Source organism: Oncorhynchus mykiss, chromosome 14 (assembly GCF_057628025.1).
Source record: "Oncorhynchus mykiss isolate SJ-2025 chromosome 14, ASM5762802v1, whole genome shotgun sequence".
Taxonomy (NCBI): Eukaryota; Metazoa; Chordata; class Actinopteri; order Salmoniformes; family Salmonidae; genus Oncorhynchus; species Oncorhynchus mykiss.
The window spans coordinates 17,796,903-17,823,305 of record NC_143035.1 but is presented as its reverse complement, the minus strand read 5'-3'; the positions used below and the strand labels follow the sequence as shown (position 1 = coordinate 17,823,305).

The window sequence follows — 26,403 nt, the reverse complement described above, 5'->3', positions numbered from 1 at the left end:
TTAATGAGTGCTGTAGTATGATTCATTCATTCTAATGAATCATAACATTAGCTAGTGTGGTCAGTCATTGTGGTTGTTCTATACTTTAAGCCATACTAAAGTTATAGTACAATGGGTAGAAGGAGGCATTACTAAAACCATGCAAATGATAAAACCCCTGACCCTTGTTTGTCCCATTGCATTAGTTATCACCATGAGTTGAACAGAGAAAATACGTGATATGATTTCTGTAGGCATCTCTTTGCCAGTTAACAGAACCAAAACCAGCATGCCTAATATATGTTATCTGGTGCTCTTGTTTGCATTGAACAACCTAGTAGTTTACTGGACAAGCATAGTTATACGCGTAGCTAAGGCCGTCCCATCTGCACCCTGAGGTTACCATGACGCCTGGTTCCTTCTCACAGCGAGGCACTTGCTTTAGAGTACAGTGTGCTGCAGATAGTAATTTCTATACCTGGGTGATGATAGGTGTGTACATATTGTTTTGTCAATACCAGCAAGGCAGTCAAGGTTACAGTGATGTTAGTATTCAATTGCCGTGTCTTCCTCAGCTTGGATGAACAAATGCTGCATAACCCAATTGATTTGGTCCTATCATGATAGCGTCTTACTGCATGCTTCTAAAGAAAAACGTCAAGGCCCAAAATTATCTAGGATGTGTAAGAGTACTCTGAGCCCAGGAAACATCCGGCTGGAATGGATTCATCCACCTGTGTCAATTTGAAGTAGAACGTAATATACTTTCCTGGAATGGTATGGACATTTTGAAACCCCTTTATGGTTTGGAAATAAATAACACTGATGTTTTTCTCACGGGGGAAATGCTAGACAAAGACTCTTATGACAAAGTAGCTTCCTGTGCAGGGCATCTTCAACTGAAAAAAATAATCTATTTAGACCGAAGTGCCTTCTTGTAAGTTACAACAATCTGATTTCAGGCTGGCAAGCCTCTGGAAACCTGTGCTATTCCATTACCATTATGCCAAACCGCTTTGGATCGTATCAAATGTTGCGAATGATCCATCTCCAGGTCATATTTCCTTTCACCTCAAACGTTTGCTGGTGCTCTAAACTGATTAACTGAACTGATGAGGCAAAGTCCTAGAAGAGGCCCTCTAACCATCTCTTATTGTTGATGAACTATGAATGATTAGTAATTAGTGATAATGCATTAGTTGAAGGGATTATGTCCAGAGGTAAGATTGTATTTGTGAGAGATATACAATTATTTCTTCATGCAATGTACATTGTCCATTTGGTTTCTTTGAGAAATAGAACAGACTCACCTAGTTGACATACTTTTAATGCAGTGGGCTAAATCAGGGTCACTCTGAAGCTGTGTTTGAATGTCCATACTAACATACTGTATACTACATACCTAATGAGTATACAATACATACTATATACTATTAGTTCATTTTAGTAACGTAAACTCACCCCATTCCGTACAAATGTGCGCAACCGCGACATTCAAACGAGGCTGCAAAGAAAACCAATGGGTCTATAGTGACTGTGTTGACTTGAAAATATGGGGTGTGAACTACGCTTCTATTCAAGCGTTGATCGACATGGTAATGGCTCTATAGTATTGGAGAAAAGTTTTAAAAATTGACCCTTCGTTACATCGTGACGTGTCATGCCGTAACGTACCGCAACTATTTCTGTCTTATAATCTCTCTCCACCAGGTGTAGCACTTCTGTCATCGTTTAAAAACAAGAAATGGACAGTGACGGGGTAAGGGGGGGAAACCTAGTCATTTTTTAAGTCATCACTGCAAGCAATCATGACTCTCAAAGCCGCTGTTTACTTCTGAAGATCACTTTTTTTTTTTTTTTTTACCCCTTTTTCTCCCCAATTTCGTGGTATCCAATTGTTGTAGTAGCTACTATCTTGTCTCATTGCTACAACTCCCGTACAGGCTCGGGAGAGACGAAGGTTGAATGTCATGCGTCCTCCGATACACAACCCAACCAGCCGTACTGCTTCTTAACACAGGGCACATCCAAACCGGAAGCCAGCCGCACCAATGTGTCGGAGGCTACACCGTGCACCTGGCAACCTTGGCTAGCGCGCACTGCGCCCGGCCCGCCACTGCAGTCGCTGGTGTGCGATGAGACAAGGAGATCCCTACCGACCAATCCCTCCCTAACCCGGACGACGCTAGGCCAATTGTGCGTCGCCCCACGGACCTCCCGACAGAGCCTGGGCGCGAACCCAGGGACTCTGATGGCACAGCTGGCGCTGCAGTATAGCGCCCTTAACCACTGAAAAGTTGGAAAGATCGAGTGAAAAAAAAGCAGTTTTCCCACATCATCTCTCCTTCTTACTATCACACATTAGTTTCACTTCCCCACCTGCCATTTTTAAAAAGACCCGACGGAGCTCATTGCCTTCTTGAATCATGCAGAAACGGGCAGCGTGGTTGGTCTCGGCATGAATTTAGTTGGAAAAGGGAGAAATTGTGCTTTACAATGGTATTGACATTCCAGTTGATCTGGAAGTATAACGTTTTTTGAGCGCTAAAATAAGGTCAATTGCACGGACCAAGGCAATGTACAAAAGTGAGTGAGTTGACGTTATACCCTAAACGAATGGTATCCTTTCAGTTGAGCGTACTAGCGCTGTGCCTGTCTACCGGAAGTTGATGCTGTTGCTATGCAACCTCTTGCTAGCTTGTTAGCATAAGAAATTACTAGCTAGATATTTTATGACTTTGGGTGTGTTCTTAAATTCAATCTTGAGTGCCAGAGTGCGCTCAGAATGTGCTCTGGGCATTCATAAATTCAGAGCATTGTCAGATTGTCCATTTGTAAACTCAGAGCGTTTTGCTCTCCGATCGTTCAGTGTACACTGTACGCTCTGGCCGATGAGTAGGGTTGATTCGAGCGTTCTGACCTTACAATGGCAGTCAAGCACCCAAGCTAACTGGCTAATGTTGGCTAGCTTGCTAGCTACTTTCAGACACAAATGAGAGAATACATCATTCTAACCATTTTACTCGCCCTAGCAGAGCTGGTTAGGCTGTTGTCATCCTGAGTGTTTGTGACTGTAACTGTGCTGCTGGGAAGTTATTCTGCACTCTCGTACACTCAAAGGAAAGTGCTCTGAAATTGGAGTAAGTAGCCAGAGCAAATTTACGAAAGCACCCGAATGTCCATTGAGAAACGCAAAACAACTATACCACTTAGCTAAACTATGAATGACGGGAATAATCAAGTCAATGAACACTGGATAGTTAGTTAGATAGCATATAGTTAATATACTGGCAAGTTTGATGTATTAGTAGCCAACTAACGTTAGGTAGCTAGCTAACATACCGGTACATACTGCTGTAATGATATGTTATGTGGTTCGTAAGGATAGGGTAGCTAGCAAATTGTCAGCCAACATAACGTGAAAGTTAACTTATTTGAAAAGTCATTACTTTATTACATTTGTCATAATTAGTTAAAGCTATGAATTTGAATCCGCTCCCGTTGGACTTTTCTATTTTCTGCCATTTTCTTCAAATCTGAAAACAATATGAAGCCATAACCATTTTCTGAAGAATTTCACCATGGGCCCTTAAAAGGACGGAAATATTGTCCACTGCTTGTAAACTTCGTATTTTGTCGAATGTAGTATGACATCCGGGAACTTTTGGCATACTAACTTTATCCATACTATGACCAATAAACATACTGTATACTCAATTTATGTCACAAATAGTATGGTTAGTGCGGTTGGTATGAGTATTCGAACACAGCTAGAGTGCTTCCTGGTAGTCTTTAACAAATCTACTTTGAAACCATAGTATACACCTCACACACATGGTTATGGGCTATAAAAAAACAAGACACCTGTACCATGTCAGATATAGAGTTTAAATGTGTTCCATTTTTTGTTTGCATTCCAATATTACACTTTATATACATCACAGAAGACTGAAAAAATAACAAAACCGTTTGACATAGAAACACCGGTTTATTAATTATGAAAAAAAATATGAATACAATTTCACCCATGAGGCCACTAGTCATTTTACTGTAGGAAAGGGCTACCCATGACAAGGAGACCAACAGTTCCACTGAGATGCACCAGAAGACACATAGAGAAATGTACATTCAGATTATAACAAACCAACCTCTTTCTTCTCTTAAGTTAAAGGGAAACGTCACCATTTTTCAACTTCATATTCATCAACATATGTACAATTTAGTGCGTTTCTATGTTTTGTAGTAAAAGGAAGATAAGTGGTGTGCATCATGTAATTTTGACCAATTGCGAGGAAGCATTGCCTACTAATTGTTTACTAATTGCCTACTAATTGTTTACTAATTGGTTGATGATGTCATTGGAAACCCTTATCTTCCTATTTTTTTACTACAAAACCTAAAAATGTGTCTTTCTCACATATGTGCTGGAGATGAGAGGAATATGATGTCGAAGATTTTTTTACATTTCCCTTTAATGTACATGTAGATATGACGCTTTCATCGGGGATACTGGTCTTGCAGATGAGTCATTCCCTAAAGGTGCGATTGGTCATCATATCCCCAGGTGTATTGGATGTTACAAACTGTCACAAACCCTCCAGGTGCATTGTGGGTCACTCACCTGCTCTCCAGTGCCACATTGCTGCCCAGGACCCAGCTGTCCTGCAACTGGACACATTCTGCTGCGCTCTGTAACTCGGCCACCAGGCCAGCCGAGGGGGGAGGGCTTGGGCTCCTCTGATTGGCCAGCGAGCCGCGGCTCAACGAAGTAATGGAAGGGTGGTGTTTGTGGTGAGGGGGAGGGGCTGGTGGTAGAGGAGGCGGGCCTTGTTGACTCGACAGTTGGGCTCCTGTTCAAAGGGAAACAGAAAGAGACTGTAAGCACATATGAGAACACCTGAATGTAAAACCAAAAAAAGTATAGTACACCTGCTTGGCATTGCATTGGATTGCTACTATCTTGTGTGGGAGCTGCTTGCAATAAACTGGTGATCGTGTTCTGTATAAAGCTGTGGTTATCTGACAAACCAAGAAAATTAAATGCAACCTAAAATTGCTCTTCAAATGCATGAGATGCTATAGCAACAAAAAAATATTGATAATTATGGCAAACACCAACTGGCTGAATGTTGGGTTCTTTAACCCAGAAGGTCATTTATAGAGACAGCTGTTTCTTTATGGGAGCTTAACAGGATGTTTCACGTTTGATTACAGCCCGAAAAGACTCTCAAATAACTAATGACCAGAACATCCATTAGAGCGCTCAGAGAACAGGTTTTCCAATTTCACACAAAGCTGTGTAATTGGCCCACGGAATGACACGTCGTGATTATCTATCCATCTTCAACGCTAAGAGGTAAACCTACAATGCTGACATTTCTGATTTGCTCCTGTAAATTCCAAATGGAGGTGGGTTTTTTAAGGGTTAGGGCAATCTTTGAGATAATTGAAAAAGTCAGGACTTTTCTTGAACTATGTCATCATGCAGTAACAGCATGCTTTGATAGGGTAAACAGCTGGATATGAATTTGGATTTTGGCACAATCCTTGTTACATGCTGGATGTCCTAATGGTCACCTAATGGTATGCTGATGTTTCTACTTGTCATTTCGCTGATGGCAGCCCTAGAGAAAGACCCAGAAACAATATGACAAATTAAGGCCAGTAACATGGACTGTGCTAAAATAATATGACAAGAGTGAAGGCCAAAAATAACAACTTTGTTTGAAGGACATCATGCATTGTTTCAGTGAGGCTGCCTCTTTAGTGGCTATGCAAATTGTCCCTGTCAGTGTGCCTTTGCCTCTCGCTGCACACCTGTCAACACGAAGCAAACCTCCAGCAGCTGACAAACAACCCCTACGTCGCTTCCGCAAGGCTGAGGAAATGTATGCGTGTCATTCAGAAATCATTTTCTACAGGAATTATTTCTCAGCTGTATAATTCATTACGGACTCGGGGCCTATGGGAAGGGCAGGCAACAGTTGATAGTGTCCTATTTTAGGGTTATAACCTATGTAGATATTGTTATAATACTGTGTGTACTGAGACACATTATGAGTTAAATCAACATAGTCAAACTTTTCATGTAAAAGTAATACATTATTTATAAAATAAAATGTGTTTAACCTTTATTTAACTAGGCAAGTCAGTTAAGAACAACTTATTATTTACAATGATGGCCTACAATGTTAGACGTTCCAGGAGGGAACATCCATAGCAGGGTGTAATACATGTTATTGTGTGTTAAATCTTCAAGGGGAAGGAGGGTTACCGACATGTTTTAATAGGGCACAGACACTTTTGTTCAGTTTCAAATTTCTCAAAACTCACCCAAAGAACGGCATCAAACACATGTTCTAACATCAAACACAACATAAGCAGCATGTGAAGTGACAACCATTTAACCATCTTAAAACGTAAAATCCAAAACCATTCAAAGTTACTTTTCAGACACTGAAATAATAATTTCATAAGCTTGTATGAATATTGCATAGTGTGAGCTGTGGGTGAAATGTCTGAAACATTGATCTGCTATGGTGACCCTGTAATGGTCTATTGTCTATTGTATAGAAACAAAGTCTGAGCTGTTGGTGAAACGTCTGAAACATTGATCTGCTATGGTGACCCTGTAATGGTCTATTGTCTTTTGTCTAGAAATATCCTATGTTAGGAACAACACTACACTTTCAATGGTTTATAGATAAGAAAGGTTTTATGTATTTCTACTAGTTCATGTTTATTGGACTTTTGAGTTAGTTTGAGATAAGCTTTACACAAATCCATTGTTATTACAATATTGTATGTATCATACTTTAGCAGCCCTTTCAACCAAATTGTATGTTAATGTAAATGATCAAAACATCTCATTTGAGCTCAATAAAATCTTGAAACTATGGAAATGCCTCTATCTTCATGAGTTCACCTTGTGGGGTCAAATGTAGATTAGCAAAGATATTGACTGGCTCATTGTACTGCCTCAAGGTTTAATGAAGACATACAATTGGTTACAGTGGTTGTTATCCCGTCAAGTTACGCACAGGATGACTACGTGGGAACATGATTACATTACATAACGAAATCATCTTCTTGTACTTGGTTATTAGAATACTTGATACATAAGATAACCCTTTACATACAAATTAGAACACTTCGACTTGGTAGAGTCCATCTGCATATCTAAATATATCTAAATCTAAATATCTAAGCATTTGAGATGCCATATTTTTTCACTATTTATCTTGCTTTGGTAATAGATATTTAATATATTGGGTGGCCAGACATATATGAAGTGGGAATTTCTGCACTTTCTAAACATTCACTTTTTATAAATGTATTTGGTGCTGAGACAAAGGTCAACATCTTTACATTAATTTAATAGATAGTAATTGCACATCTCATGTGATCTCCACACCTCATCAAGTCCAATGTCAACTGCACCGTGATACTGGTAAGCAATCAAACCAATTGGCACCGGTGTGCTTCATCATTAATTGCCACCCATGCGCCAGTGAGTGTGGTGGGAGAGAGAGCGCCTTGCAAATGTTCTCGTGAGAGGATATGCACACGAATGCATGTGTTCAAGTGTGTGAAACAATGATTCTCTGAGACAGCTTGCCATTCTCTTACACCAAAACACAGGCAATTAACCTGATATTTTAAGAGCGAAGAGCCCTGGGATGAAACAGCTGTGTGTTTTCTGGGGCTATGATTTGAAATCAGATCAAGACAGATGCCTCCCTTCCATAACTCCTCAATGTCATCGTGTCATTGTCTCCGTCAGACGAGATGCTTTAATTAAAGGCCCTTTTTGATTCATACTGCATGCTGGCTGCTGAAACGACAACCTCATTCAGATCTTAATGGCGCCTGCGATATCTATCAAACGCCGGGTTTATGAAGCGTCTATGCTTTCACAATAATGTCTCTCGAAGCGGAATTCCCTTTGGTGCGTTTTTAATTCTTGGTTTTTAGAAGAATGTGTTTGTGCTTATTCATCAGGAACCCTTTTGGGAATTGGACCGACAGGTTTTTGCATCTCTTTGTGTCTATGTGTTTTACTTTCCTTTCGACTCCCATCGTCACGTTGCACAATTTAGGATTACAATCAGTCAGTGAAAAAAGCAAGCGGTTTTAAGGTTTCGTTAAGAACATTACATTCTTAAAGACGATTACCATTAACCTCTACAAAATCCATCAGTACAGCTGCTGTTCGATGTCTGATCCATTCTCAACGGCTAAGAGTCCCTTTGCTGTTAGCTGGATTTGTCTTGATCTTTCTCTATCTTGCAATCCCTGGAAAGTCTGCTTCAATGGCTTTCTCAGGTATTCCCTCTTCTGAAATATCTCCTCATGATTAGTCCATTGGTTCTGAATACAGAGTACAATATTTGACACGGCACCAGGTGACAATTAAAAGCTGTTTTGCAGAACAACAACAATCTGAGGACTATAAGCTTGGACAGAATGGTAAAAGGCTTTTAAAAATGTGCAAAAACTGCAAAGGTCTTCAGACACTTAAGTGTCTATTAAGTGACTATTTAGTCCTTCACCATTATGAAAATTGTAGGATATCATCACCATTCCATTGAAAAAAAATAAGAGCAGGAAGTTCCATTGTGTCAGTTCAGGGATCTTGATCTACCATTTCATAGCTAGTGAATAATTATGAACATCCCCAGCCTAGAATAATCTCTTTACAGAGTCTTCTGTTTTAGTCACTATAGGAACTATTGTGTCAATTATCACTTTTAAGTGTGTGATCAGGCTGCATGTATTACTATCCTGTCTCTGGTTGGACAATCGGTTAGCTTTAGCAGAGTTCTGTAGTGGAGGCGGCAGCTCAGACTCATATTGGATGGCCTAGGGGAGTGCAGTCAACCCTGCTGGGATCCAGAACCATTAGAACCACCTTCCTGGTGACTTTTAGGAAATTCTTCAGCAAAGAGAAGGGTTGTAGCTTTGAACTATAAGGGCCTGAGGTTCAGGAGAGCTCCTTTTGAATTCCCTCAAACTTCCTGCTACCTTACCCTGTCAAACACACCAGCCCTCTCCTTACCCAGCTTCTCATCACATCAAAGGACTCTTACATTCCCCCCCAATTCATCTCACCACAGAAGGCCAGGGTAACATTTCAATATGACATAATTATTAGTATGAGGGTGTAAAGAAAGATACTATGATGATTATAAACATGGTCATTGTGATGAAATGTTGAACATTCAAAAACATACTTCAGTAGGTCTCCCTGTCTCCCTGACAACTTACAGATCACCAAAACAATCATCACTACTAGCTGTTGCTACAGACATGTATTGCAATTACAAGTTGTAGTTATTCATAAGTAGCTGGGATAAGCCAACTAGCAAGCTGTTAGTCTCATGTTGACAGCTATTATCTCAGTAACCATGTTTCCATCCACAGTTTTTATGCGAGTAAAGTCATACCGAATAACAAAAAATCATGACAGCTGTGATGGAAACCGGATGTTTTGGAACAATGAATTATGTGAGAAATGGCAGTGGAAACACCTTAATGCGCAAATATTGATATAAAAACCATCACATTGAAGTAAACTTGGAGTCACGCGACAATATGGTGTAAGGTCTTTCCACTGCAACTCAGGAAAGCATGCAGTTGTTACGATCGTTTAGAGATGGATTGGACCAAGGTGCAGCGTGGTAAGCGTACATAATTTTATTCGATGAACAAGAAACAAAAATAACAACATACAACCGAACGTGACGCTATATGCAGTAGAGAACGCAACTACACACAAACAAGATCCCACAAATCTAAGGTGGAAAAAGACTGCCTAAGTATGATCCCCAATCAGAGACAACGATAGACAGCTGTGTCACGATCGTCGTATGGAGTGGACCAAAGCGCAGCGTGGTGTGAATCCATTATTTTATTGAATGACGAAAAACACAAAGAACACTTTAAACAAAAACAACAAAACGAACGTGACACTATGATAACGAGTGCTGACACAGGCAACTACACATAGACTATAACCCACGAAATACCCAAAGAAGATGGCTGCCTAAATATGGTTCCCAATCAGAGACAAAGATAAACACCTGCCTCTAATTGAGAACCAATTTAGGCAACCATAGACCAACATAAACACCTAGATGAAAACAACCCCATAAATCTCCAAAAACCCTAAACAGTACAAAGACCCTAGAAAAAACACATATCACCCATGTCACACCCTGACCTAACCAAAATAATAAAGAAAACAAAGAATACTAAGGTTAGAGCGTGACAGTACCCCCCCACAAAGGTGCGGACTCCGGCCGCAAAAACCTAATCTAAATGGGAGGGTCCGGGTGGGCCTCTTTCACGGCGGCGGCTCGGGTGCCGGACGTGGACCCCACTCCACCATAGTCTTAGTCCGCTTTTGTGGCCTCCTAGGAACGGCAACCCTCGCCGCCAACCTAAGACTGGCAACCCTACTAAAGGGCCCCACAAAACTGAGGGGCAGCTCCGGACTGAGGGGCAGCTCCGGACTGAGGGGCAGCTCGGGACTGAGGGGAAGCTCAGGACTGAAGGGTAGCTCAGGACTGAGGGGTAGCTCAGGACTGAGGGGTAGCTCAGGACTGAGGGGTAGCTCAGGACTGAGGGGTAGCTCTGGACTGAGGGGCAGCTCCGGACTGAGGGACAGCTCCGGACTGAAGGGCAGCTCCGGACTGACTGACGGCTTTGGCAGCTCTTGGCTGGCTCACTGCTCTGGCAGCTCCTGGCTGGCTGACGGCTCTGGCAGCTCCTGGCTGGCTGATGGCTCTGGCAGCACCTGGCTGGCTAACGGCTCTGGCAGCTCCTGGCTGGCTGACGGCTCTGGCAGCTCCTTGCTGGCTGATGGCTCTTGCAGGTCCTGGCTGTCTGACGGCTCTGGCAGGTCCTGGCTGACTGACGGCTCTGACAGGTCCTGGCTGACTGACGGTCCTGGCTGACTGACGGCTCTGGCAGCTCCTTGCTGGCTGACGGCTCTGGCAGCTCCAGGCTGACTGATGGCTCAGGACAGACTGGCGGCTCTGATGGCTCAGGACAGACTGGCGGCTCTAGCAGCTCAGGACAGACGGGAGACTCTAGCAGCTCAGGACAGACGGGAGACTCTAGCAGCTCAGGACAGACGGGAGACTCTAGCAGCTCAGGACAGACGGGAGACTCTAGCAGCTCAGGACAGACGGGAGACTCTAGCAGCTCAGGACAGATGGGAGAGTCTGGCGGCTCAGGACAGACAGGAGACTCTAGCAGCTCAGGACAGACGAGGCGCACTGTAGGCCTGGTGCGTGGTGCCGGCACTGGTGGTACTGGGCCGAGGACACGCACCTGAGTGCGAGTGCGGGGAGGAGGAACAGGGAGAACTGAGCTCTGGCGACGCACAGGAAGCCTGGTGCGGGGAGCTGCCACCGGAGGGCTGGTGCATGGAGATGGCACCGGATAGACCGGACCAAGAAGGCGCACTGGAGATCTGGAGCACCGAGCCTGCCCAACCTTACCTGGTTGAATGCTCCCCGTAGCCAGGCCAGTGCGGGGAGGTGGAATAGCCTGCACTGGGCTAGACAATAACCCACGAAATACCCAAAGAAGATGGCTGCCTAAATATGGTTCCCAATCAGAGACAACAATAAACACCTAGATGAAAACAACCCCATAAATCTACAAAACCCCTAGACAGTACAACACCCTAGAAAGAGACAAAAACACACATATCACCCATGTCACACCCTGACCTAACCAAAATAATAAAGAAAACAAAGAATACTAAGGTCAGGGCGTGACAAGCTGCCTCTGATTGGGAACCATACCCGGCCAACAAAGAAATAGAAAAACTAGAATGCCCACCCAAATCACACCCTGACCTAACCAAATAGAGTAATAAAAAGGCTCTTTAAGGTCAGGGCGTGACAGCAGTTTATTGGGCTACAGACTAAATAACAGAGGGTGGTGAAAGTGCACAGTGATCTTGATGCTCCTTCTTATTCTGATCGATGCTTGACTGCCATTTGACAAATAATAATCTCATCATTGTAGACTAGCCTACCTGCACAGCCTACCCACACTGTATCTGCAAAATGTTGGCTAGAGCGCAGGTCCCATGACAAGAGTCATTATGCACTGATTTTTATCTGCAACAAGTCCATTCGGTGGAAACACACCACTGGTGGGAAAATGTGCATATTGTCTTTATGCGGATTTTAGAATATTCGCTTGAAAATCTGTCGCCAATTTGATGAAAAGATAGCTAGTGTCAGAAAATGTTTAAGATTATTTTAAAGGAGAAATAAATAACAATGTTTTTCATCTTAGATTCAGATGATCCTAATAACCCTGCCATTCAACAGAGAAGAAGCATAACATGTGATGTGACACATGATGGATAGGAGATGGACAGGATATAGACAGGAGATGAAAAACAGCTCTAGGTGTCATTACCCAAACATTAGACAGCCAATTTGTCCTGCCAGCATTACGGGTTCAACCAGGTGCCAAGACCTTTTCTTCATCAAAAAGACTGTCGTGACCTGGATAGGTAGTGCCATTAGTCAGTATGACTGCCTTGTGTTGTCATGGTGATGGACAGACGGCAGCAGGAAATGAATCCTGGTTGAGAGTTGGGGCCTAGTGGAGGCTGGCAAAGGAGTGGCTCCAGAAATGATATTGATTGTAGCATTGCCCCTATTGAACATATGATATACTGTCGGTTTGTAAGGCTCATTGGTCAAACATTATTTTCTGGTCACTTCAAAATTACCCATTCAAAAAGGTATGTAGGCTGCCTGCCTGGAATAGGTGAAGATACCTTAACTGTAAACACCTTCAAAACAATCAGTCATTTCTCTTTTCAAAAAAATGTTTTAGGCTCTAATGGCGTTCTCCGGTGTCTTTAGTGCAGCAATTCAACCCTGTCAGGTGGACTATTGATATGCCTCTTGTTCACTTAGGCCACACCTTCCAAATCACTTGAGCAAATGGAACCAGGAAAAACAGGCCATTTGGGGTTCTAATAGCTGTCACAATGGTTGCTATAATTGCATTTCCCCAGCTAAACACTGTTCAAAGGGATAGAGAAGAGACCTGTCAACAGTTAAAAAGGGGAAAGCATTCCCTTCACAAATAATGGCAAGTATTTTGTTTACAACTTGACACGTTTCCACTTTCAGCTGATTCATTTTTCTAATGGACTACATAACAAAGGCACTCTTTAAATGAGCAACATGTGGACTGAAATACAGCTATAGGGCCTTGATTAGATAGTGCAAGCATTCATCCCCCTGAGTCAACACATGTTAGAAACACCTTTGGCAGTGATTACAGCTGTGTGTCTTCTTGGGTAAGTCTTCACACACCTGTATTGTCCAATGTTTGCCCAAAATTATTCAAGCTCTGTGGGGATTATGACTAGACAGCAATTGTTAAGTATTGGAATACATTTTCGAGCAGATTCATGTCAAAACTGTAACTTTGCCACTCATGAACATTCACTGTTTTCTTGGTAAGCATATCCACTGTAGATTTGGCCTTGTGTTGTAGGTTATTGTCCAACTGAAAGGTGAATTCCTCTCTCAGTGTCTGGGGGAAAGCAGACTGAAGCAGGTTTTTCTCTAGGAGTTTGCCGTTTCTTTTTATTCTGAAAAACTCCCCAGCCTTTGCTAATGTCAAGTATACGTATACCATGATGCAGCAACCACCATGCTTGAAAATAAGGTTGCAGTTACTCAGTTATGTGTTGTCTTGCATTTGCCCCAAACAGGGCTTTGCATTTAGGCCAAAAAGTTTCTTCATTTGCAAATTTTTTGCAGTATTACAGTTCAGAAGGACTGCTGTATCTTTGATGTTTCTGAGTGGTTTAATAAATAATCCACAGCATAATTATAAACTTGACCATGCTTAAAGAGATATTCAATGTCTGATTTGCTATTTCTACACATCTACCAATCACTGCCCTTCTATAAGAGGCTTTCGGAAAAGCTCCCTGATATTTGAAGCTGTGCTTGAAATTCAGAACTTGACTGAGGGACCTTAAAGATGGTGTACCTATGGGGGACAGAGGAAGGGGTAGGGGTTTAAAATAATGTCAACCCATTTTATTTCACACAGAGGGAGTCCATATAACTTATTATGTGATTTGTTAAGCCACATTTGACTTGTGAACTCATTTAGGCTTGTTTAAACAAAGGAGTTGAATACTTATGCAACGACTATGTTTTAGTTATAACAAATAAACAACTTTCTTTTCACTTTGACATCATGGAGTATTTTGTGCAGATTAATTACTGAAATCTATTTCAATCCCACTTTGTAACGCAACAACAAAAAAAAAAGTTCAAGGGAACGTAGACTTTCTATGGGCCCTGTACTTCCTCAAAAGAACCCAACAAATTGACTAACAATGGCATAGCTGCAATCGCTATCTACAGACAATGCTCCACTGCAAATCCTGAGACCAGCGTTACTCTCTGCTTTAGAGATAAACGATGGCTCGGAGGTCGAGACATAATCTGACACCAGTGCTTCCAAAAAAATATGATACCCCACTGTCCAGTATTATCCCCAGTTGTATTGTGACATTGTAGTGGCTGACATCCTGCTTTCTAAGGGAAGGTTTATAAGGCCAAGGCTGTAAATTGATATCCTACCGTTACAGTGCTGTTTGACACAGACCAGGGCATTCTAGAATAATTCAAAGCCAAGGATATGGCTCTTCCAGGGGAGGCAGTTATTTTCCACAACATTGATCCTCTCCCCCACATTCATACACAAATGCACATGAATGCACACATCTAAGCACCATGAACACACACACCACAAGAACCCACCAACCAACCAGTTTGGACTTCCTGATGTTTTCTAATCTTTCTTCATACCATCTCTATCCCTATCCCTCTCTCCCTATCCCTCTATCCCTATCCCCCTCTCCCTATCCCTCTCTCCCTATCCCTCTCTCCCTATCCCTCTATCCCTATCCCTCTCTCCCTATCCCTCTATCCCTATCCCTCTCTCCCTATTCCTCTATCCCTATCCCTCTCTCCCTATCCCTCTCTCCCTATCCCTCTATCCCTATCCCTCTCTCCCTATCCCCCTCTCCCTATCCCTCTCTCCCTATTCCCCTCTCCCTATCCCTCTCTCCCTATCCCCCTCTCCCCATGCCCCTCTCCCTATCCCTCTCTCCCTATCCCTCTCTCCCTATCCCTCTCTCCCTATCCCCCTCTCCCTATCCCTCTCTCCCTATCCCTCTCTCCCTATCCTCCTCTCCCTATCCCTCTATCCCTATCCCTCTCTCCCTATCCCTCTATCCCTATCCCTCTATCCCTATCCCTCTATCCCTATATCCCTATATCCCTATCCCCCTCTCCCTATCCCTCTCTCCCTATCCCTCTCTCCCTATCCCTCTATCCCTATCCCTCTATCTCTATCCCTCTCTCCCTATCCCTATCTCCCTATCCCTCTATCCCTATCCCTCTCTCCCTATCCCCCTCTCAGCATCCCATGTACAGCAACCAGTGTACCCTCTAATGATCCAGCCTGCACAATCAGCACTATGATATGGCCCCAGGCTCCATGCAGAGGACACTGGCAGAGTCTTGAACATTGCATATGCTCAGGGCTAGAAAGTAAAATATGCAGTCTTGATTTGCTGAGGCAACTAAGCCAACTTCAAGTGCACAACATGATGAATAGAACCTTCCCGGTTGAAACCTATGATCAAAGCTATTAATTGTTTGGGGATTCTATCGATCAGTAAAAAAATATAGAAATTGCTTGTTTGTTTGCTTCAGAGTACAGGAAGACTTAGCTGACTGCATCATTAAGCGGGCCTAGCCACTTACATAAAAATTATATTTTGAAACCAGGGCACATAACTGAAAACATTTTAATTGTAATTTTTTAAGTGATGGGGAGAAAAAAAAATGATGGAGAACAATCTATAGGATGAAAATTACTCTAACTTCTTTTTACTTCTTAAATAATGAGCCAACATGTTTACAGCACTTTTATTTCCTTGACTGATCGAACTGGTTTTCTAATGCTCTCTCTTGTCTCTCTGCTGCAGACATATAGTGAGCAATATGTTTGGAACATAAAATTGCGGTAAAATGACAGTATTCAATCGCAATATATAGAATCATGAGAATCGCAATACATATCGTATTGATAAATCACATTTCTCCTGGCAATTCACAGCCCTAATTGTTATTAATGCATGGTTTATGCATCAACGTCAGATAAGTGCATGTATCTCAACTTTATTTGTATTTGAGATTTTGTCTTTGAGATTAATCCCGCACACAACACACTTGTTGAAACCACCATCCACTTCATGAATCCCTTCTGTGGCAGTAGTCGTTACTACCAAATTCATTAGTGAAATTGGCTGGTAAGTTAAGCTGCTGTGCAACAGCCCTTGATTCTGAAGATGCCTTTCTTTTCATTGGCTATTATGGTAACTCAATAGCAGGACCAGCCAGACTTACTGTCCTCCAAACGTGTCTAATGCAGTGGTAACTGACAACAGCAGACAGGCATCAACTGTTCCAGCCTTGATTCACTGAAGACAAATCAGCCTAGGCGGTATCTGTCATGTATCAGACTAAACCTAACATTTCACTTTGTTTGGCAGCTATTGATTTTTCACCTTAATGCTGTCTCCAAGAGGCATCCCACTCTTACATGTAAACCCTCCACTAGATTCCGGAGAATTGTGGATACAGCATAGGTTGTAGATACATGTTTTTCCTCATGTTAGTTTTGGTGGAGTCTAGGTAATTTTAAATCTGTGCTCATCACTTGAATGTAAGGACTAAATACAAAATGACTAATTGATGTATCAGTTGAGAATATGGACTAATATATGAACTAAATAAAAACATTATACTGCAGATATTTTCAATGAACACCTCATGATACTGTACCACTAGAGGAGCAGTAGTTCAAAACTGTTCTACAGGATTTGGACAATCTTCCAACCATGAGCTTCAAGTATTGCATGGATGGTCTTGCATGCACCACAAAGTCGTCAGGGTTAGGCTGTGGAAATTACATATTGTGCCTTTAAACAGCTTTTCTATGAATTATAGCCAGAAGTGACTCTCAGTGGTATGGCCAGTTTACCTGCTGGTGCAGTAAAGCACATGTGTGGATGCTAGGAGAGTGCTAACAGAATAGGGATAGCGAGAATGATACAACAGACAAGCAAGTGGGCTGAAAACACTGCATTACATGTCCATGGCTTCCATACACTTACAGTGCTAATATGCAGAAACAACTTTTGGGTCCACAATGACATGAATCATAATGACAGCCATTAGTTATGCATCATACCGGCAGCCATTAGCTATTAATCATACCGGCAACTATTAGCTATGATTCATACCGACAGCCATTATCTATGAATCATACCGGCAGCCATTAGCTATCAATCATACCGGCAACTATTAGCTATGAATCATACCAGCAACTATTAGCTATGAATCATACCGGCAACTACTAGCTATGAATCATACCGACAGCCATTAGCTATCAATCATACCGGCAACTATTAGCTATGAATCATACCGACAGCCATTATCTATGAATCATACCGGCAGTCATTAGCTATCAATCATACCGGCAACTATTAGCTATGAATCATACCGACAGCCATTATCTATGAATCATACCGGCAGCCATTAGATATGAATCATACCAGCAGTCATTAGCTATGAATCATACCGGAAGCCATTAGATATTAATCATACCGGCCTATATCTATTAACATTCTAGTAAACCATCTTCTCATCCTGGTGCATATCAAGTTCTGAACTACTCATAATACAGTATAATGGAGTCTTTTGAATTTGCCACAGAGCCGAGAAAGAGAACGAGTATTTTCTAGACAACAGGTCACAACCTACTCACAACAATCCACTCCAGAACAAAAAGTAAAACAGCACTTATTTTACCACTCATCCCACTTCATTTCTCTATCAGTATACAGGGTAAGTGACTTATTTAAGACCATATTTGCAATTCAAGACACTATGCTAATCTTTCATTCAATCTACTCTTGTTTGCACCAATTAGATAAGGAAATCACATAATCAACAAGTGCTATTTCAAGTGAGCTATTACGATCTGCCCTCTTCCTATTTCACCCACTAGCAGTGGGAGGTGAAGCCTGGGACATGTAGACACCCCTGCTGTGTTTCCTAAGACTGAAATATACTACTAATCTGAATATGGAGTATTATGACAAAAATACACAATGGAGAGTGAGAAGAAAGCTCACAGGAGAAAAAGTGATTGGAAAAGATTAGACAATTAGAAAATGGCCACATATGGTTCTGTGAAACGATCAGTTATCGGCTTCGAGAGGAGCAGCTGGAAGGTTCCTGGCAGGATACATACTGTATGGCAATAGGGTTTGTTATACTCTGTCAACAAAAGCTTTACTGATATAGTTGGAATTCCATAGCCAACACTCTAGAATCACTTCTTTGATCCAGAGGTTTAATTTGACCTCGACCAATAATGCCGACATAAGCTTTTTTCTAATGCCTTTTTAGCCTCTTTTCCTGTATTTTTCTTGGAAAACTCCTGGCCGCTACTGTAGAGGAGTACAGGGTGTTGATAGGAGACATCTTTTTAACACAAGACTGAGCGAGCTAGGAGTGACAGGGGAGGAGGATCAACTAAAATGTATGGAACAACAACAGGAAACCAGGTTTAGAATGCTGTGGAGAGCAGAGATGCACCATACCTAGACAGGTTTAGAATGCTACGGAGAGCAGATATGCACCACACCTAGCCAGGTTTAGAATGCTACGGAGAGCAGATATGCACCACACCTAGCCAGGTTTAGAATGCTACGGAGGGCAGATATGCACCACACCTAGACAGGTTTAGAATGCTATAGAGAGCAGAGATACACCATACCTAGCCAGATTTAGAATGCTATGGAGAGCAGATATGCACCACACCTAGCAGAGGATGGTGAGTACTGATGTGACTGACAATATTTCCTCAATGCCGGCAGAAAGAAGTAAATAACATATGACCATATGACCTGTTTTTCCGCAAGGCATAACTCAGTGCATCGAGGGCTATATTGGCTATAGATTAGGGCCAATAAAACGTATTTTATTGACAATATGTCATGTCTACATGATGATGAGGATTGTTTGGAATGTTAATCTGGGTTAAGGTGTTCAATACATGCAAGGTTGGTTGGAATGTTAATCTGGGTTAAGGTGTTCAATACATGCAGGGTTGGTTGGAATGTTAATCTGGGTTAAGGTGTTCAATACATACAGGGTTAGTTGGAATGTTAATCTGGGTTAAGGTGTTCAATACATGCAGGGTTAGTTGGAATGTTAATCTGGGTTAAAGTGTTCAATACATGCAGGGTTGATTGGAATGTTAATCTATGTTAAGGTCTTCAATACATGCAGAGTTGGTTGGAATATTCATCTGGGTTAAGGCATTCAATACATGCAGAGATGGTTGGAATGTTAATCTGTGTTAAGGTCTTCAATACATGCAGAGTTGGTTGGAATGTTAATCACGGTTAAGGTGTTCAGTACATGCATGGTTGGTTGATGACAGAATATAAGAGTTACATATTTATCTAAAACAAAGAGTCTATGCAATACAAGCTTAGTCATCGGACCTTGATTTGAAGTGTCCTTGGTTTGCTTGAGTCTGTCTGAAGGACTTAAGAACCTAGGAAAGCCTGGGGGCAGTACTCTCTTATCGAAGTCAATAACAGTGGTGGGGCGCTTTTACCCAGCATCTTTGTGTTCCCCTTAGTGACAATAGCGTCTCATTGTCAGGTGTTTAGCCTGATAAGGTCGCATCACCCAGAGGAGACTGCAGTCTACTTCTCACCAACGTAATGCTTTAAAAACAGGTTTAGCCAACATCGCAGCCTGGATCAACCAATTTAAAGGCTAAATGTGTCCTTTTTTGGGGGGGAGGACTCAGAGGAGGGGAAAACCTGGGGAAATATATTGATATTGCTAACAATATCAGGCAAGAGTGTCTGATATCCCTCTCTTTCTGCATGATCAGAATTCCTTCTCTTTTCATTTTTGTTATTCACAGGGAGACGGAGGTATTCGTAGAAAAAAAATGCAAACATAGCCATTTTGTTGAACTAATAAGGCAACAATTATTATAGAATGCCTCTGGTTTCTCCTCTGTGTGGAGGTTACCACACAGTAGCAAGGCTATACTATGTGCCATACCACCCTCAGCATTCCTTTAAACCATGTACGGAGCTAGCAGTAGTTAAATGGGGAGCACGCTGGCTCGTGCTGGGAACGCATGTTGCTCTTTGAGAGCAACGTAATGACTGCTATCAATCTCCTCCGCTTCATGTCATGTTAGAGAACTATCAGGGAGGAGAGCTGGCAAGGAGAATGGTAGAGCGCTGCAAGACATCCTCCAAAGCGGCTGTGGCGATGCATTAATCACTTTGGAGCTGGGTGTCCAAACTAAAAAGTGTCAGGGTAAGAAGTAAAGCCAACATAGAGATGCTAAAGTATGCCTGGAGAGGAATCCTGTCTGCTGTCTGCTCCTGGCTAACTGGCCACCAACAGTCCCTCGTTCTCTGCCTCATCACATTGCAGCTCCCTGATTTGAATTTGTACATTCGTTCAGACAGTGCTGTACAGATATCAGAGACTAAAATGTTAATTTCACTTGCAGCAACTCTATTCTTGTCTCTCTCAAAGCAAAGCAAACAGAAAAGAAAGCATGTATACATATGGGGATGCATCTGCAATAAGATGAACAATCAGCTGTGACTACAGTAGGTATATCAAAGTCCTGCTTTGATACAGTTCTCTGATATAATGAAAATAACTAACATAATTGGATATATCGTTTTTCTAGTACCTAGACTCAGTATACTGTATATCATATTAGATTACATTCCAGCATTACCTATTAATATACAGGTGTTTCCAAAATTACTGGCACCCTTGACAAAAATGAGTAAAAAAGACTACATAAAATAAATAATTCAAATACTGAGATATATTGTATGCTCCCAAAAATGTTGAAATGATATTATGTTATACTAATACAATTGCTCAGAGAAAGAGATTTTGTTTAAGAGGTAATATTGTTCTATTTAAAAAATATCTATAGGGGTTAAAGTTATTGCCACCCCTGTTTTCAATACCTTTCAAAACCTCACCTTGCGAGGATAACGGCACTTAGCCTTTTTCTCAAATGTTTTATGGGATTGGAGAACACAAATGACCTTTGACCTTATTAACAAGGGTTCCAGGATCAGTGGAAGCAAAATAGCCCTATAACGTCAAAGATCCACCACCATATTTTACAGTAGGTATGGGGTTCTTTTCGGCATATGCATCTTTCTTCGACGCCAAACCCACCACTGGTGTGCGTGGCCAAAGAGCTCTATTGCAATGTCATCCAGCAAATGTAAATGCTTGGATTCTGTATGGGTTCTGTACGGAGGAATGGTCTAAGATCCCTCCCAAAGTGTTCTCCACTCTCAGAAAACATTTTAGAAAAAGACTCAGTGTTGTTAACCTTGCAAGGGGAGGGTGATAGAGTATTGAAAACAGGGATGCCAATTATTTTGACCTTTTTTGAGAGAAAAACTAAATCTCTTTCTCTGAGCAATTCTATTAGAATAAAATAATGATAATAATATATATATATAACGATAAAATAAAAAATAAAATAAAAATAGATATACAATATAGCTCAGTATTGAATTATTTATTTTATGCAGTCATTATTTCTCATCTTTATCAAGGGTGCCAATAATTTGGGACCTGACATGAATGTACCCTATATACAGCATATGCAGTATATAACCCATTAAAGTCCATCAATTGAAGCTGGCAGTAGTTGAAGGTTGCTTGGTGCTAGCTGCAAGTTGCTACAAATACCCTCTCTAGGGGAGGAAAACAGATCTACAGGCATAACTTTCTCTCGCTCTCGGTCTACTATAGCAGCACACATCACAGTCAAGTGGTTTATGATGCCTGCCATCAAAATAATGAATAATCTGCCACTTGCAGTAATCCTCCGGTAGAGCAAGCCCATTAATAGCACGGCATCCAGACATAAAATACTAGAGTTCCCTATTCACCTTTCAAAACACAATGCATTTTCCTTAAAAAACGTGAACATTGCCCCCACTGGTATTGCAAGTCAGGGAAATGTACTGTACACAGGTTTACAGAACATGATTCGTTTCAAGTGTTGAATGATTTTGATAATTCAATGTGTTAACCGCTATATCTGGGTCGGGAGTTTAAAGTTTGATCTGCATCCATTTGAAGACAACATCAAAGGTGGGGTAAGCCAACTATTTCAAAAAGTGTCAAGAGCTCACCGAAAAGGTACAGAAATAGAGAAAGACACCTCTGGGCTTCATGTGATGGATGATAGAAGAGAGAGAGAGAGGGGGGAGATATATAGAGATAGAAAGAGAGAGAGTAGAAAGACAGTCACTGAGAATCACAAATACAGAGAGAGAGAGAAAGAGAGAAAGAGAGAGATTGAAGAAAGTGTAAGGTGCAAATGATAGACAGAGAGAGAGAGAGAGAGAGCTAGAGAGAGAGAGAGAGAGAGCTAGAGAGAGAGAGAGATAGTGAGAGAGAGAGAGAGAGAGAGAGAGAGAAATGAAAGAGAGAGAGAGAGAGAGAAATGAAAGAGAGAGAGAGAGAGAGAGAGCTAGAGAGAGATAGAGAGAGAGAGAGAGAGAGAGAAATGAAAGAGAGAGAGAGAGAGAGAGCTAGAGAGAGAGAGAGAGAGAGAGAGGAATGAAAATAGAGAGAGAGAGAGAGCTAGAGAGAGAGAGAGAGAGAGAGAGGGGGGGGGGGTGAAAGTGAGGGAGTATATAAAAGGTAGTGTTAATTAGACAGAATGTTTGCCCTCTCCCAGGAACTCCTTCATGTTAGGCCAGAGAAAAACTGAAGCAGATGAATCTGGGAAGAAATATCTGCTTAAGTGGCCTTTTATAGATGGATCAAAGGCTTCTCCTGCCCCCCCCCCCCCCCCCCCCAAAATCCCGTGTCCCTGATTAATGCAAAGGGTACAGGCGGGTGTGAGGGGGTGCCAGTGATATCTGACGTCTCCTATTGTATGCTGATGTGTTGACAGGTGTGGCATTTGGGATGCAATGTTGGACATGCCTTTCAGTGGCAAGCCCTCAGCCAATTACCAGATAAAGGAAACATCCCAATGCAATACGCTATAAAGGGCTGTGTGAAAATATAGATTTTATGTGTACATAGGACTTGATGTTAAGAATAAGGTCTTAAAATGCAATATTAAATGTTGAACAAATTGAAATGAGTAAAACAATCAGTATCTAGCTCATTTTATAGCTATTTTAAATATGTTTTTTTAATTAAAAAAAAATGCAAACCAAGGTATAAATATCAAAGAACATGAACTTAAAAAATTAAATAATAAGATTGAATCAAATAGGTGTCAAGTGTTAAAATGTGGTTGGAATTTACAATGTAAAATATAAATTATCATAAAAAATTATGAGAAATACATAACACAGAAATGAATAACAGTTAAACAGTATATATAAACAAATATATAGTGATCTCTCCCCTAAAATAGTTCAGTGAAGGGCTACTGGAGCCATTGATGTTTGAAGTGAAGTAGCTAAAGAGAGCATTGAAACCAACGGGGATCGCTGGTGTCACCAATAATCCTTGACCCTATGATGAAAGAGTATTTTCAAATGATTTCAAGGAGAGAAATACTGATACACACAATTATAATGATGAAACTATACAACATAATAGTTAGTAAGGACCCTGTGGGACAATAATATGGTGTCAATGTTTCTTATGGCGCCAATCATGCCAAAGACTAAATTGTGTAAACTGAATTTACCAATTGCTCTGCATAGGTGATGAAACACAAAACAGCACCATTTATATTACTGAATCACATCATACAGTATCATAATATCAAAAAATGTTAGGAATAAACATAACATTGTATTATGGTTCCATAAGAGATAGGACCATTTCTTTTATAAAAATAAAAAAAACATTGCTGTGGATTTCATAATTTTACATTTAAGAACACTATTTAGCTCACATTAATTAACTTAAATCACAACCAGCATTAAAGGCACAAACTGTAACGTTCATGTCCAGTTAATAGTTCGGCCTCTACGTATTTTACAAACTGTGTGGGTGTGTCTTGGAACATTCAACTGCCATTGGGTGATTTGGATGCTGTAGTAACCACATCCAAAACCAGCCTCCTTTGGTTTGGGGGGCACTTACAACAGAATTCCAATATCATGGAAATGTGAGTCACAGTTACATTTGTCAAGTCCCACCCCCACAATCAACAATCAGGTGCAGGGGCAGCACTTTTGACTGGAAATTGAAGTTAGAGATAGTGCCTTTAGGACATAAACTGATATCACAGTTAACACTAGAAACAGCAACACAAATCATTTGAAATAATGAATAATTAAAGTGCACAATATAAATGGGCATCATGGGTATTATAGGAATGCTGGGATAAAACAATACATACTGTATATGAACATCAATATAATGAAAAAATCTGAATTGTTGGCCACTAATAAAATGAATATATCTGATAAATGAGGAAATGGATATATCAAGTGTAATTAATCATGTCCTTCTTATTCAGGTAGCAGCTAAAAATACAGCTACCTTGGCGCACCACTCGCCTTCTGGCCTTGGCAATAAATCATAGCCGTAGCTCCACAGCGATACCTCATATGATGCAATACCCACAGAGAAAAGCTTGTTGAGTTTACCCACTTGCATTTATCTGTCACTTGTAAATATATGTGAATAGCAACTGTATGACCTGGTGTGACACCTGAGCTTATTCCTCTGTGATGCATCTCTACTGCTTATTGCTGGTTGCCACTTGCTACATAGGTCTTCACAACTAGTGCTCTGCTAAGGTCTTCAATATGTCACTGTCTCCAAGGCCATGACGTAGCTCCCACAATGGTTAAATCAAAGGAGTTAAGACCCAGGAAGCAGTACATACCGTCAAGACCAGATTTGTCATAGCCATTACCAATACACATTGGGTGGCAGGTAGCCTAGCGGTTAGAGCGTTAGGCCAGTCACCGAAAGGTGGCTAGTTTGAAAACCCAACAAGGTGAAAAATCATTGATGTGTTGCCTTAAACCCTAAAATGCTCCAGGGGTGCCGTACTACTATGGCTGACCCTGTAAAACAACACATTTCACTGCACCTATCCAGTGTATGTGACAATAAGACATCATTATTTTTTCATTGGCAATGTGCAGAGAACCATAAGAATAGCTGGCCAAATAATACCCATTATCCAACCCTCCCAATGACGCATAATTCCAATTCCATTCTAACCCATTCCCAATTTAACTTAGCTGTTTTTCATTGTTAAAGCACAGGCCATCAAATCTTCTGATGAATTCCATGAGAACATGCATCACTCTGAATATCGCCATTTGAATAGTAGGCTACAACAGAGCCTGCTGTTTTTCCCACAAAACATCTGCTAAAATTGTTGCTGGGCAAGTGTACAGTAACTGGATTCCATGCTGCAATCTGTTTCCAATTTACTTGCAATGTCAATATTTCCAATAGACATAGGTCTTGCCAAGTGCAAACAATTGAGAATTATCAAAAGCTGGTGTCTGGTATTGTTAGGCATCAGGCATATTTTTAGACAATAATAAACATTGAGTCTCCATAACTTAAAAGAATTGAGAGGGGTATACTGTGCTGCAGTCCTAATAAGGCCCAAGCAAATTGTAGAACAGTTACATTCACATGCATGCTGACAAGATATGCATGCCTTTTATAAATGAACCCGCATATATTGCACCACATGAGTTAAGAATTGCTATTTTCTTGAATAACCTGTGGCCAACAAATGAATAAAGATTGTGGAGAATAAAGAAATCTAAGCCTACAAAGTAGGCTATGATAAAATAATAATAATATCCATTACAAAAGTTACCTTTGGCAATGCCTGTGGCTATTCCCTCAAGAGATCCTAACGAGCTTCACTTCTTAGATAGTGTTTCTGTTTTTGTAGCGGCTGTGCAAATGCCCTGGATATCCTCGTCGCCCAGTCTTGATAGATACTACAGTCACACAGTGGACTGGAACGCTATCGCATTCAGTCGCTTGCTGCCACAAGGGTTAAAGCATTCTGGATTAGGAAGTCACACACATGCACGCACGCACGCACACACACACACACACACACACACACACACACACACACACACACACAGGAATCGTTCTAGTTGCCAACCTCCCCTGCCACCTTCACTCTCTCTCCCTCTCCTTTCTTCTCCTCGATTTATCTTTCGTTCTCTTCCTCTACGTGAAGCGGTAGACAGAGTGCTGGACACCACTCTATCACGGATCGTGTTAC

The 26,403-nt window shown here is 41.4% G+C and overlaps 1 protein-coding gene across 1 annotated transcript in view; it reads right to left on the bottom strand.

Annotated features, from left to right (window-relative positions):
* The window catches only part of si:dkey-237h12.3 (teneurin-3), a 164,394-nt gene that overhangs the window by 88,093 nt on the left and 49,898 nt on the right, over positions 1-26,403 (bottom strand). Inside the window, exon 4 of the mRNA XM_090198470.1 lies at positions 4,601-4,829. Within this exon, the coding sequence (XP_090054596.1) occupies positions 4,601-4,829 (229 nt within the window). The remainder of the gene's footprint in view (positions 1-4,600; positions 4,830-26,403) is intronic.